Source organism: Poecilia reticulata, linkage group LG23 (assembly GCF_000633615.1).
Source record: "Poecilia reticulata strain Guanapo linkage group LG23, Guppy_female_1.0+MT, whole genome shotgun sequence".
NCBI classification, from domain to species: domain Eukaryota; kingdom Metazoa; phylum Chordata; class Actinopteri; order Cyprinodontiformes; family Poeciliidae; genus Poecilia; species Poecilia reticulata.
The window spans coordinates 14106486-14122161 of NC_024353.1; the positions used below are offsets into that span (position 1 = coordinate 14106486).

Genomic DNA, 15676 nt, shown 5'->3' on the forward strand with positions numbered 1-15676 from the left:
GGATGGGACTGAACCCTTCGAGGGTTCCTTCTGTATCAGGATTGTGCGCCCTTCAGTTAACCATTCAGGGTGAGTCCCATTTTGTAGCAGCTGGTTCAGTTGAGCTGCCAGTCGCTCATGGAGGGCAGTGAGTTTCTTAAGCCAGTAGGCATGGATCATGTCAGGTCCTGGTGCTGTCCAGTTTTTCATACCCGAGACTCTGTCTTGGACATCTGCCACAGTGATGGTTACCGGGGCTTGTTCCGGGAGGTTGCTGTGGTCCTCTCGTAGATATATATATATATATATATATATATATATATATATAAATAAAAGGAAAGAAAGAAAGCCCAAACGGACTGTGTTTACACCAAAAGGCAATTCTTTCTTGCAGTGTATGAGATTGATTGATCTTGTTCTGAACATTACTGTTGGTAATGTTACTTCAATTGATGGACAAGCAAAGTGTCTTTGCCCACATTAAATTTTGAGTGAACAACAGTCACTCAGTAACATTTTGTTCCTGGCAACAAAATGTTTTTACAGAGACGTTTTATTGATAAAGACTCAAGTAGAAGAATAGAAAGCACAGTGGGACTAACAGAGAGCCTTGGGGAACACCTTTCACAGATCAAAGATGTTACAGCAATAGCACGAATCAGCAAAATGTGAAACCGTAGAGAAATAAAATTATCTTAATAGTTGCCAAACAACATTATGTTGCACTAAGGTATGTTTTTATCAAAAAGAAATGTAGTGTATCAAATGTAATGTCATTCTGATCTAAAAGTGGGGAAGGAATTTGGATTTGGAGAACTGTGGTATAACAATCACTAAGCTGTTGTAAACACCCATGTAGCCAGCTGTTGTAAGGTCCCAGCTGTGGACAATTCCAGAAAACTCTTATTGTTTCAGCAAACACGAGTCAAGAGATCTGCATCAACCAAAGAAAGAACTTGACCGGTTGAGAACATCACACACACACACACGCACACTTAGACAGATTTGAGTATAAATACACGAGGGTCTCTGTGAGAGTCTGGGGTTTCTGTGACAATATGTGATTTGTGTAATGAAGGTGCGTCCAGAACCCTCCAACATTGGTCCAAATAAAGCAGACCTAAACAGAGTTCGGTGTGATGATTGTTTTGTTATTAGCCACCTTTAACTACCCAACAGAACAAATCATAAAGCCAAAAATGTTTTTGCTGTGCACGACACTGCTGACATTGTACCAATGGTGATGCTTCCTCATTCTCAGATTCATGGAAGGCAGAGTTCATCAAAAACGAAAGGAAGAAGTTACTGAACTACAAAGCCACGCTGGTCAAATCCCTACAGCCGAGGATCTACTGTCCCTTTGCTGGATATTTTGTGGAAGCTCATCCATCAGACAAGTTGAGTTTACACAGCGCATTAGATAGGAGTTGCACAGTATCAATGATTGACGCACTGGGGGCCTTAAAACATTCTACTGTCCTGAGGTCACAGCAGATGCAGCTCGAGAAGCTCTTTATCTCAAAGATAATGAACCGTATAGATAAACCAAGCAGTTTGTTGTAAACTTTGACCTTCCAATATGTTTTTTCTCTCTTCTGAATGGGTGAAGGTACATTAAGGATACAAACATCAAGAACAGTGCAGAGAACCTCAACGCACTCATCAATCAGCTTTCACCAGACACCAAGACATGGACTCCCAAACCCGGCGCTGTGCTGGACCTCGGCCTCGCACTGAAAGACCCCACAAGCAGGTGGACCATGACTCAAAGTTGATTTGTGCAATGCAGTTGTGGCCAGAATCTGCATTACAGGTTCTGGGCGTGTGTTTTCATGTTGGGCAGAAGCATTGGCTCTTCAAGCCAGGAACAAGGATAAATAATTAACTTTCAGGTGATGGTAGGGTGACTTTACCGTAACCTTTCTAAAAACTACATCAAGAGTTGAAATGAGAAAAGACAGCGATTGGCTGAGAGAGCTTGAGATAAGCTTCAAATGTCAACTTAAGATGGTACATAAAGTACAACATAAAGGTTAGGCTGTGACCTGCAATTAGGCCAGATTAAAGTATTTCAAGTGAGGCGTCATCTAGAGTCCAACATTAGTCACGTGAAGTTGTGATGCTGAAATCTGAAAAATACAGTTCATACATTTGTATTCGACCTTCTTTATTTTTCAGCCAGTCGCCTTCAAATTTCACATTTCAGGGTTTCCCAGTGCAATATAAGCCTGGCGGACCACCAGGCTTTACTTGTGCCCCCACCAGACTTAGCATTGCTTATTTTTGTAAAGTCTTTTTAAAATGTTTGAATTTTTTAAGACGTTATAGTTGGTGTTCAGGTATTAATCTTCCAATATTTTGATAACACATAATTATCAAGTGATATTTTCAAATTTCCTGTCAACTTTAAATATTCAACTCAAGAACACGACGGGACGATAGATAAATGTCTGCCCTAGAGCCCGATCACCGGGCTTAGCAAGGGGAAACCTTGTATTAGTTAAGATAGTCCTTGTGTATTTTTGAGAAGTTTTACATTCTGAAACCATTTTTGTCCATTTCTGTTAGGGGGAAGTACCCAGTGAGAAATTTTGAAACTAAGCTGAAAAGCTGTGGAAACCAAGCATGGTTAAAACCGCTACATCTCAAACCTTTGTAGTTTGAAGTTTTCCTTCACTGCTTCCTTTGCTGTGATCAATTCCAGTGAGGCCATTACTGATCCTCCAGCCAATGCCAAAATCTACAAGGACAGCTGGGAGTTTGACTTGTATGTGGATGAGCTCAACAGCGCCATCAGCAGTGAGATATTTAAGCATGAGAGCTGGATCCAGTTTTATTACAGCTGGGCAGGCTTTCAAAACTACAACCTGGTGGTGCGGGTAAATATTATTTGAACAGAAGGATTCAACTCTAATCTTCTTCAAAACCTGTCACAGAAACTCTTGGCTCTTCCTCAATCATTGTTTTTTTTTTTCATGGCTGCTGGATTGCTTGATTTTCTTCTATATTTTTGGTTGCGAGATATGATGCCTTTACTCTTGATCCCTTTGATATCCAAACTTAAAATATTTGAAACTGACATTTTATTTATCTTCACTGTTAACCTTTCATTTAGATGATTGAAACAGATGACAGCTTTAAACCAATGAGTAATGGCTACGACTATCTGGTGGATTTTCTGGATTTGTCATTTCCTTCCACAAGACCAGACAGAGAGCACTTCTACATCGAGGTAAGTTAATCTCATGGGAGGTGAAGCAGCAAAAAGGAACTGAACATATTTTTAGAACTCAAAATAAGCATGAGTAAGAGAACCGCAGCTACCTAAAATCATTTGAAACTGTGTCTGCCTATTGTAATAGTAGGCAAACCGCTTTTGCACTACTCCAGAAGCTAACATCCAGAGTTGCTCGTCTCTGCTCTTGGTGGTACAGCCAATCCGCGCCAAGGAAAATAAATCACACTCCCGGACTGCAGCTGCTTTGTGAAAGCAGCTGCTTTGTGATTGGCTGCTTTTATTTCTGAGAGAAATGAAGAATGTTTACATTTGTGTCTGTTTCGCATCAACTGCAGATTTGTAGCATGAGGATGTAAACAAAATCTCTTCATAACTGATTTAATTGAGGATTTCTAACCTAACATCTTCTGCATTTGCCTAGAAGAGTTTCTGACCCATTCATCCAATATTTTGGACGATGGACTCAATGACGTCATAGGAACACAAACAGCAGACAATAGATAATGGAATAATTGATGTTGCTGCGCTCTGTAATAATGAAATAATGCTGATGTTGACTAAAAGTGGCCTGAAAACAGATCCTTGAGGAACCCCTCATATGATCATTGATACCAAATCACACAAAGATGTCCTTTAAGTAAGATCTGATAGATCAAGCTTAAATTGAAGGCAACTGGACTTACGCAGAATAAGTCAGATGTAAATTGATATCCTGCTCATCAATTTACCTGCTTGTTGGGTTTTTGTGTGCTTTGTCACTTGAATACAATGTAATGTTAGTCAGTTATTAGTCCATTGCCTATCCATAATACATGGATGTTGTTCATTTGAGAAAACAGTAAAAATACCTAATCTTCTTCTAAAGACATAAGCAGTTAATATAACAATGTAGGAATGTTTTGTGTAGCCATTTTAGATATCCTGTTGAAATTCCTCGCCGATTCTCCAAGGTATGATTTGTCTGAACATTGTTTACTGCAGCTAAGATAATATTAACTCTGTACCTGCTGCTAATAAAGGCTTTTATCATATACATATCCACTCATAGACATATTGAAGGTATTAAACTTCAATGTTGAAAGGTTTCAAAGATGTATATTTTATCAATCATGTTTTGAATGACTGTCAGGAAAAGCCTAAAGTTTCTCTGTGTTTAACTTAAAGGTTAAAAACAGAATCGGCGTGATGAGGTACGTGGTTCTGCACGGCGGCCTCTGGGATGACCTGTACATCGGCTTTCAGAACCGCATCAGCCGAGATCCCGACACCTACCACCACAAGTATAAACACACAGGGAAAAAAAAAGAAAAACAAATTTGTATTATATAGCTTTTATTTCTTCTAAATCCATAACTTTTTTTTTTGTTTCATTTTGGCCTTCAGGTTCTGGAACCACTTCCAGACCCAGTTGCCTCTTCACGGTCCGGACTGGGACCAGTTTCTGCTGCAGGTCCCTCCCATCCAGGAAACGGACGCATTAAATTATGGCCTGTTGAATTACTGTTCCATTTTATAGATTTTTTTAAGGAGAACATATGAAGGAAATGTTCCAGATTTCTTGGTTTAAACAAAAGTAAAATGATTAATTGCACTTATTGAGCCAAAGTGGAATGTCCATGAAACCTAATGGAAGCTATATCTTCCTAATGGAAATTAACTGTCTGGGATTTGTTTTTTCTTTTCTTACTTATTGAATGTATGACTTTCTAAACCATCACCCCATATATAAATGACTTAGATATTTTAATGTTTTAAACCAAAAAGCAATGCCACACATCAACTGCATTTCATATCACTCCACTCCCTCATACACATCATTTATACTCACCTCAGGCTTCCTTTTCCTCTCTCCCCACCAAACATGCAACTCATAAATTCATATATTCAAGAAAAGTGGAGGCATGACGTCTCATTTACGCGCAACAGTCCTCCTTTAAGGTACCTTTGCTCAAGTCCATTTAATAATTGAGCCAATCACATGGCAGCAACACAAAGCATTTAAGTGTATAACTGGAAATCGACAACAAATAAACCCCAAAATGACAGAAGTTGCGCCTCTATTGACCGTACAACTTTGCAATTTGACATTTCAATTAAAATTTGAGTAATGAACATACGCCAAATTTGAAGAACTTGATTCTTGATAAAAAATGTAAAAAAAAATTGGCACTAGTATGAGGAAATTAAGTTTTTTGGCTGCATCAAAATTGCTTTATTTTGCAAAACTGCAAATGGAAACACTTTTTCACGCCTTACGTGATCAACAACCGGATGTTGCCACCGGTACAAACCATGAAGAAAATGAAAGGAAGTAGTGTGAGTATTCAAATTCAAAAATACTTACCGGTAATTGATCCCAAAGGGAAATTAAATGTTGTTGTAACTCGTATCAATCCAGATTCCTCAGAGTTATTGCAGAAGGTGTGATTTTAATCGAGTTTCTCACGAAATGAAGAGACCATAATTGCACAATTGGGTTTTTTCGACATTAGCGGAATATAGATAAAGTTTTTTGCACGTTTTTGATGCAAATACAACTAGTGATAATTTAATCTAAGATAAAACAAAGTGTTCCATCTCCAGGTTCAAGAAAGGTGAAACCTCCACTCTGAAAATTCAACCTCTTAACTCGTCTTTACAAGCCTCCACTTTCACAGCTGGGTTGATTTCAGTTTTAGTTTCTTTATTCAGTTCACAACACAAGAACTGAAGGGCCTTGTACAAAATCAATTCAATCGCAGTTCCATTTCACAAATCCAGTTACTCCATCCCATCAACTCCATCCAGTCCAGTTTCATTCAGTCTGCAGAATTTGGTTGGGTCAAGCGATACACTACATATAAACAAACCCCAATGATTAAACCTAACTTAAAAAAAAAAAAAACCCTCTTCACTCCTTTTATATCAGAGGTTCCCAAACTGTTGGGCACGCCCCCTAATGGGGGCACCGTGCCACTGCAGGGAGGGCGCGGGATGAATGAAAAAAATTAAAAATAAAAAAACAACGATGAACACTGTGTGGGAGAGGCGTTGTGGGGGTGGAAGAAGACTATAACAGGGAGTCTGTACGAGTCTCGCTTTGCCCCTGCCCCGTCAATCAGACCAAAGTCTATTGTAATCCACAGGGGGGGACCCAGAAAGTGTATGGAAACCATTGGGGGGACTCAGGAGAAAAGGTTTTTAAATCACTGTTTTATATTATCACATCATAAAGTGCATGTTGATGTGGTCTGGTCTTTGCTATTGAAATGCACTACATTGACTAGAAAACTGCCTTACCTTCTTCTCGGTTAAGACGGTCAAACTAAAGATTAACGTTTTAAATGGTCGTACAAAGCACTGCGTTGTTTAAAGGGTGATGGTAAAGGAAAAACAATGTTTATAAGTGATTCTACAACATTTTTAGCGTTGATCAGATCTGAACGGTTTGGTGCTGGTATTTATTTTTACAGTGTAGTAAGTTATTTTACATTTAGGTCGTATTAACGGTGGTGGTATTTGTTGTGTTTATCAAGTTGGAGGTGATGTTTTTATGGTGCAACAGTAGATCAGACAAAACCTGTCCTGGTTTAGGTCAGTGGGGATTATCAATGTTATTTCTACGTTCTAAATGCCACAGTAACCAGAGGACATTTTTAAAGATATTTTACTTTATTTAAACTCAAATGTTTGCATATCTTTCATCAAATTGCCTTTAGAACCAATTTGGAATTCATAACCACATTTTCAACCACGACACACCCGTTTTAGTAAAACCAACCTGGACTGTATGACAGCTGGACTCTCACTGCGTTTATGCTAGACTATAATGATTCAAACAGATCAACGTGGCGCCTTCAACACTCCAGACTTCTGGACATACGAGTCTCTTCTACGTTTGCCTGAATTTTTTTTCTTTTCTTTTGGACTATGGACTATGATGTTGCAAACTAAGCAGCATTTGAGGCCTTGAAATACGCCCACAGCTGTGCCTTAAAAAGTCATGGCAACATTAGGCTTGTATGAAATTGTTAATCAGCATTGTAATCTTATGGCATATAAATTATTATTTTGATAATTAACAAAAAGATTGTCTCAATTTGAACTGTCCTAAAACAGGAACATTTTGTCTGATTTATTGTAATATTGTGAAGAACAATAATTTAGGTCTTTTTTTTTACCTTTGGTTTTAACTGCACTTGACTTGTTGAATGTAGTACTACAATAATAATCAATTTAATCTCCAATTGAAACCTCCAAGAGCTCATTCATACACTGCTGAGGTGAGCTGCTGGTCTGTAGCTCTAGCTGCTCTGGGCCGATCTGACAGAAGGGAATTTTGCGCCATCGACTCAAAGGTGATGAAGTGTTTTGCCTGAGGACGAGCGAACCGGGAATCAAACCAGTGATCTACTAATTACACAGGGCAAACTCCTAACAACGTCACCACCGACGCTTTATTGTTTGTATTTCTTTATGCTTTTAGGAAATAAATCAATTTGAATCCAGATTTGGTTGCAAGTTGACTGATCCTTTGCCTAATTTCCATGGTCAGCTTAGATTTTAAGTTACTCATGAAAACGCATGCAAAAAAGGTCAAACGAGTGTATAGAATTCATTATTCACACAAATCAGATGAGCGTCATTCCAAATCCATTCCCTTTCTTTAATGTTAGGCATGAGATGGACATTATGTGTTATTTTTTTGGCCATCCTGTGTCTAGATGTAGAGAAGGCTTTCAACCAGGTGGAATGGAGGAGTCGCTTGAGGGTTTGAGGTAAAGCTAAAGATCTATGGTGATTCAATCTGTGTGCAGCCATTTTCTTCCTTCCCTTTCAGAAGAAATCTAGAAGAGAATAAATTATTTTTCACAGCCCTGCATTTTCTTTAGGATGGAAAAACAAACTTAAGCATTAATTCAGATTGTAGAGTGTATTGGTCATAGCAGGAGAAAAAAAAAACAAGCAATTTGTTGTTGTGGGACTTTTTTTGACACCCTTTTTGTGTATTTCAGATCCGTTTCCCAATATGAAATATCTTTGACATTATTAGCATTAATGTATTAAAGTGACCAATTTGGAGCAAAATGACCAACATTAAAGTCACTCCTTTTGGTTTCTGGCAAATCACAAATTTCTCTTTATAAGTTGCTTATTGAAGGCTGGTTTGGGGGGAAAAAAAGTTATCAGTTTTTAATCAGTTTTACCTTTTAAGGTTGATGAAAACTTGTAGTTCATGATTCTGGTGGACGGTGTCCATCCTGAAATGAACACCTGTATCTTTGTTGACCACAAAGGTAAAAGAGGTGGAAAGACTGCATCATTCTTCTAACAGAGGATCAGATATTTGAAATCATTTATGACTTCAGATCACATGATCCTGGACACAGTGGATCATACCAGGCCAAATGGGGGACAGATAATCAGAAAAAGCAGACCTGATGATGGGGGATTTTGCTGGTGGTGCATCTGGATTTCCCATGACATTTTAAGGGGGTTTGGGAAGGTAAAGCCTCAACCTAATTTTATAGACCACAGTTGTGGTTGAGGCAAAGTTTCTGTCTCAGAAAAAAATAAATAGAGCAACTAGTTACTTGGAGAACCTTACTTCTAGCTGTGAAGCGTAACGTAGCTCATGAGAGAGTTCACAATGCTGCCTTTCCCAACAAAACCAGACAAGATTTCACCAATATTTTTGGGAAACCTAATGAACTAGATACTTTTGTTTTCACAAATAGAATAACCATGGATCAGAAACTGTGTTTTCAATCATCTGTAATTGGTGTAGAATAATACTTCCACCAACTAGAGTGGGTGAATGACTGAAATGTAGTGTGAAGTGCTTTGCAGTCAAGAAAAGATTTTTCATTCTCTTCACGACTTAATTTGTTTTGCAAACAATGTTATTGTATATGCTTTGGTTTAAAAGAGATGGAAACTGTGAACCACAATGGGCCAAACAGGGATGCATGAGGAACACCTCAAATAAAATCTAAGAAAGTCAAAGCTTAACCATTATTCCTACCCTCCACTCTGTCATGTTGCCAGTGGTACTATTTCTGCTTCCTCTTTCACAGTCTCTTGGAAAGCATAGTATGCTTTCCAAGCAGACCGTGTCTTTCAGTCTTTTTCCTTTCATCAAGAATGAAATTAGCCAGTTGTCTCTTAACTGGCTAATTTGTGGAAGTTCATCCATCAGACAAGTTGAGTTTACACAGCGGTGTTGGGCAGTAGTTGTACAGTACCAATGGTTGATGAATCAAGGTCGGGTGAATGAGTTCAAGAACGTTTGCATTGCACTGACCTGATGCAGGTGTAGGTTGATAGAAAAACAACCTACAGCAGGGCTGTCCAAAGTGGGTCCTGGAGGGCCGGCATCCTGCATGTTTTAGTTCTCTCCCTGGTTTAACACACCTGCATCAAATGATGGCTCATTAGAGGCCTAAGGAGAACATTAACTTGCTGAGGAGGTTGTTACTACCACTACGGAGAGAACTAAAACATGCAGGATGCCGGCCCTCGAGGATCCACTTTGGTCCAGTATGGATCCATAATGATCTACAGTATGGATTGTAGTAACAAAAAACACCCAAACATTAATGTTGTAAATGTTGAGTTCTACTTAGTTTTTCTAATCATTATCTTTGTCTCTTCTCTTTGTGGGTGACGGTACATTAAGGGTACAAACATAAAAGACAGTGCATAGAAAACCTCAACGCACTCAATCAGCTCTAGAAGCAGGAAGCTGTTTAAAGTAAGGTCAGAGCTGTAGTTACTGATGCAAATTGTGGAGCGTTTTCCGACCGTAGGGTTTTGTTTTAGCATTTCTGAAAACTGTTTCCTGTGGGATGAAACAGAAAATGACTCAGATAACAAGATACAGAAGTCTGGTGTGAATTACAGTTAGACAAAACAGAAACTATCTTGATAACTAGAACCAGTTCAGATCTAGAACAATGAAAAACAGGTTTTGTTTGTGGTCAGTTGCTTAGCAGATAGTTACTCCTGCTCTCTGGAAGAAGAGATGAGACAAAAAAAGGTAACTGCTGAAGAAACTTGCTGTTCATTAGGGTAGAAGCCTGTTAATGGAAACTTGAGTGGGAAGAAAATGTGCAGAAGGAAAAGGATGATGGCAACCAGAGCAACAACACACAGACGTGACCTGGGCTACATCTGACACATGCTTTGAGCTAAAAAACTCCTGAACTAGAAACACCAAATTAGCCGTCAATGCAGCCATATACAAGGAAATGTTAAACCACTTTATGATACCCTCGACTCACAAGCTTAGTGGAGATGCTGTTTTGATTTTCTAACAGAACTTCAATTTTATAGAAGCTACTTGAACTCCCTTAAAAGACTCATGTATGTTTGAGGAATCCTTGAATCTTCCGTTGCAGCCATTTTGGAGTGCTTTAACTCCTGCTCCATGAAATGTGTTCCCCAAAGCCATCGGTCAAAAGATGAAGTGTTGTTGCCAACAACTGGTGTGTTGTAGCCCCAGAGTAGCTACATCTGTTCTGGGCCGGTCTGACAGAAGGGAATTTTGCGCCATCGACTCAAAGGTGATGAAGTGTTTTGCCTGAGGACAAGCGAACCGGGAATCGAACCAGCAATCTACTGATTACACAGGGCAAACTCCTACCAACTTCACCACCGTCGCTTTATTGTTTGTATTTCTTTATGCTTTTAGAAAATAAATCAATTTGAATCCAGATTTGGTTGAAAGTTGACTGATCCATTGTCATACCGTCTAATTTCCATGGTCAGCTTAGATTTTTAGTTACTCATGAAAACACATGCAAAAAGGTCAAACCAGTGTATAGAATTCATTATTCACACAAATCAGACGAGCTTCATTCCAAATCCATTCCCTTTCTTTAATGTTAGGTATGAGATGGACATTATGTGTTACTTTTTGGCCATCCTGTGTCTAGATGTAGAGAAGACTTTTAACCAGGTGGAATGGAGGCGTCGCTTGAGGGTTTTGGTAACTGGGACAGGTCGTCCTCCTTCCCTTTGGAAGGCCCTCAGTGGTCCAGGTCACATTTGCTCCAGCTTGTTACTCTTTGGCTTAAACTGGCAGAAAACCAAGCTCATATCAATAGATAATGAGCTGGATCCGCCATTTCTGACAGCTACATAAAGCTGACTGGTTTTGAAAACTATCAATATTTACCTTTGTAAAATAATAAAAATAAAAATCATTAAGTTCTGGCTCATTGTATTCTCTTATCCTCCAGGATTCAATGAAGCCATGTGTGGAAATAAAAGCCACACAGAGTTAACAATCAGAGCTCCACGTCATGCAGTTACAGAGTTTATTCCAACATTCAAAAGTATAAAATCACATCAACAACACAGACTCGTCATACACACGAAGACAGATCTTCATTTACCTGAGAAAAACAGGATAAGGAAAAAAATGCCAAGGCAGGAAAAAAGGCAAAGACACATCTTTGGAGAGTGCTTATGCGTTTTTGCAAAGGCAATCTGACTCATTTCCCTGTGGGTGCATAGTTTTATCTAAAAGGGGGTTTCCTTGTTTTTTAATTTATGCAATTAAGGCATGTACCCTCCATGTATGGATAGTCCCAGTTTCAAGTTACTCAGTTGAATAGTTCGAAGCAATTTTATCACGACCATCACCTGTTTCCTTTCAGAACTGGGACTTCTCTCTCTGTAGACAAGTCAGAACAAAGGTTATTTTGAACAAGAGTTTATCATGTATGTTTTGAAACCTAGAGTTTCTCAAGTTCTCCAATTGAACAAAACATTGTTTTTAACCAGAATTCACCAAAAAGTTATCTTGTTTTATTGCCTCGCCGAGCAGCCATCCAAACACAGGTCTTTGTAATAAATTCAACCGTACCATTAGGAGCCTGGGACCAAGTAATTCAGAACTTCTCCATCCTCTCAAATCAAAGTACCGATTTAAAGAAATACGACACTTGGAGTATTCTTGAGCATTTTTCAATGGAAACATTTATTCTGAACATTTCTTAATTAATGTTCCCTTAGGTTTGATTACATGTTTAATATTATAATTTAGCCTAAGTTAGACACTAATAGTAATTGATAATAGAAAACTACAAATTAAACTATTCCTAATCAACACATGCTGTTAATAACTAAGAAAAATATCCTGAAAATTAAATCCCAATTATAAGTATTATGTGTTATTATCTTTCACCAGCTTTCCATCCCTGAATCGTGTCTCTTGTTACTGCTTGCCTGGGAGACACTGTATAGGAGAGTTGGAGGGGATTGTGGTGCAGTGCGGTTTGTGTCTCGTTGGATTTTTACCCAGGAAGCACATTGGCTAAACCGTGAGTCAAACAGTCACTGGGACTGACTACTATACATTCCATTGAGGGACAGTAACTTTAACATTACRTACATCTTTCTGAACAGGCGAGGGCGCACTTTCTCCGTTTATAATTAGACATTAAAGTGACATGAAACCATTCCTCCCTCCCTGGCACCCATCTGGGCCCGGGCCGGGGGGCAGCTGCCCCTCCAGCCCTCCCTATAGCTCTGCGCCTGCTCCCACAGTTTATCTTTGTTTTAGCTTTGCTAAAACAAGGCATACTGTAGGAGGAAAACAGAAAATGACTCGGATGATAAGATACAGAAGGGTGGTGTGTGTTCTAGGAAGACTTAGAAATCTTAGGGACAGAAACTAAGTTGAGAACGAGAAGCAGCAATGAAAAACGGGTTTTGTTTTTGCACAATTGCTAAGCAGATAGTCACTCATGCTATCTGCAAGGAGAGAAAAGATAGGAAAAGGAAACTGCTGAAGAAACCTGCTGTTCCTTTAGGTAGAAGCATCTAAATGAAACTCCCCCCTTCCGCCCTGGTAACAGCTTAGCAAAGCCATACTGAATTATTGCACCATGACCAGGTAATTCATGCAAAGAGAAAAGAACAGCAACCAATTATTGAGCCCTTATACTAGTAGAGTGCAAACTTTTTCAGCAACTCTCCCTCTTTGCTTTACAAATGCACCATATTTCATTAAAGGATATTAGATTAGAATGGGCTTAATAAAGATGTTTCCTGCACTTTTCATATCTTTATAAGTAAAAATATTTAATAAATCCATGTAGCATGTTCTCTTCACAATCACAATATTCTGCTAAACTTTGTGAAGCGTTTTCATATAAAAGCCCAGGGGAAAGGAAAAAAAAAAACCCTTCACATTTGGCTAGTAAATGTAAAATTTGACCTGCTTACTCTAACAAGGCCTGTGACGCACGCTCTAATAAAGAGTGAATTCAGTTCAAATAGATACCGAGTTATGATCTAGTAGCGTTTAATCCCTCAGATTAAAAAGAATACTCAAATGTTTGAAGATCTCAGGAGAACTAACTGTAGATTTTCATAAAGTCTACTTCAAGTGGTGAAAAGTCTTGGTCGGAGTGACAAAATGTGTCTATTGGTGGAAAAGTCAGATTTATGTGTGGCCACATAGTTACAAATCCAAAACTCCATTAAAAATTATCCAAGAAGTAGAAACCCAAAGATCCTGCACACACAGGCTGGCAAATATTCTAGTCTATTGTAGAGGAATATAATTATATTAATAGTTAAAAATTAATGGAGAATGGAGTTATGTTTCATTTCTTTATTAATGTATTCCATGAGTTTAGCACCTTTAAATTTCTCCATATTATCAGCTTTCCACTGCCAAGAGATTCAGCTCACTGAGCACAACCATCAGATTATACAGCTTCAAAAATCAAGCATTATTCCCAAAGGTGTCCAACAATCAATTGAACTAATTGACCAAAATATATATGACATTTAGAATAATATAGAACAATAATAATAATAACAATAACAAGATGGAGTCCTGTCTGTTTCAAGAGTGCAACTGTTAGAATAATTATTCTTAAATGTAAATATTATCTTTTGTCAAATGTCTGTTTAAAGTTTAAAAGTTCAGCTATGAGACATTGGTTGAGGGGAAAAGTTCAGCTCAAGTTGTGGGTCACTATAACCTATTACACTTTTTCTTTCCAGGCGCTTGTAAGAGGAGTTTCGTTTCTGCAAGCTGGTGCACTGCACCTTTTATGTTTGCTTGCCTGTAAGAACTGATCAAATTATCTCAACTGGTTTCTCCCCTCCCTTTAGCAGTTGAGATAGCATGTAACTAGGGCCTTCCTGAACTAAATAAAAAGCTTGTGAGAGCGGAACTGTTTTAGAGTGTAGTTGGAGATTGTGACTGAAACAGTTTCCGAGCACCCTCCTTGCAAGCATACAGCTCATATTTGTCTGTGTCTCTTTATTGCAGATTGGTGAACAAATGTAAGGTTTTAGACCCAACAGCAACATACATATGTTGTGCCATAAGTCTTTTTTCTTGTAAAAAGACTTTACCTTTCTTCTGAACACTATTGGAAAACTAAACAGAAGATTTTTCTGAGTGCCCGTGTCCCAGCAGTCGGATGGGGTGACCTGAAACACTCTCGACTGCCTTCTATAAACAAATGGCTGATAAAAGCATGTGCTGCCAGCACAGTGACCTTCATCGATAACCACGGGATCTTCTCTGAACGTCTCCACCTTTTCAGACATGACAGACGCCATCTCAATAAACATGGGATAAAGCAATTCTCTGCAAACTTAATTCATTTCATCAACGGGAGCACCAACACGGCCACACAACAACCGGCTGAAGGACGCCCAATTAGGATGGGACCCACTGCATATCAGGAACAGGCTGTTCCTAAACAAAWAAAAAAAAAAAAAAACAACTGGAGATGAGTTGGTATGTAGCTTTCATTCTAAAAATGTAGATATCATTGATTCCATTGCCCTGATTAAAAGTGAAGGTTGTGACTGGTAGGATCAGAGGTGGGGACTCGAGTCATCAAAATCAACGCTTGAGACTTGACTTGAAAAAATGCTCAAAGACTTGGACTTGACTGACACCATCGACTTGGGATTTGACTTGAAGCCGTTTACTTGAAAAGACTTGATATTTCACTCAAGTCAAAAATTTAAAACCCTGCTCATTTTACTCATTTCGTATTAGCATGCGCAGACCGTCCCTCTGTTTTTCCACACTCCGTATGTATAGTGGTTTAGCTGCAGCACAACCAATCAAATTAACAGGATTTAAAAACAACAACGGGAAAAAGTGAATCGAAAAAACGCTCAAAGATATGCCCCTGTGAGTAATTTCTTTTGGGTACATCAATTATGAAATATCCAACTAAAAACGGAGTGAAACATGCAACAATTGCAAGACCAAGATCTCAGATAAAAATACAACTTCCAACTGTTCGGCATTTGAGGTTGCACAAAGAGGTAAGCGGTACATTTCTTTTACTATGAGACAACTGACTAGCTAAGGTCGTATTAGCAACTCTGGGTTACGTTGGTGATATTGCTCGTCTTTCACTTGTATGTTGTGTTTAGTCATGCTGTATCCACAAATAATGTGCTCCGTGTTAGCTCAGGAAGCTAATGTGC

At 38.7% G+C, this 15676-nt stretch overlaps 1 protein-coding gene across 2 annotated transcripts in view; it reads left to right on the forward strand.

Moving 5' to 3' along the window:
- cmah (cytidine monophospho-N-acetylneuraminic acid hydroxylase) overlaps positions 1-4964 on the forward strand; it is a 21676-nt gene extending 16712 nt beyond the window's left edge. For both annotated transcript variants that reach the window (XM_008401378.2, XM_008401379.2), the window contains 6 exons: positions 1241-1376; positions 1589-1732; positions 2684-2858; positions 3095-3211; positions 4382-4497; positions 4601-4964. In XM_008401378.2, the coding sequence (XP_008399600.1) occupies positions 1241-1376; positions 1589-1732; positions 2684-2858; positions 3095-3211; positions 4382-4497; positions 4601-4733 (821 nt within the window). In that variant the 3' untranslated portion in view covers positions 4734-4964. The remainder of the gene's footprint in view (positions 1-1240; positions 1377-1588; positions 1733-2683; positions 2859-3094; positions 3212-4381; positions 4498-4600) is intronic.
- Positions 4965-15676: the final 10712 nt, after the last annotated feature.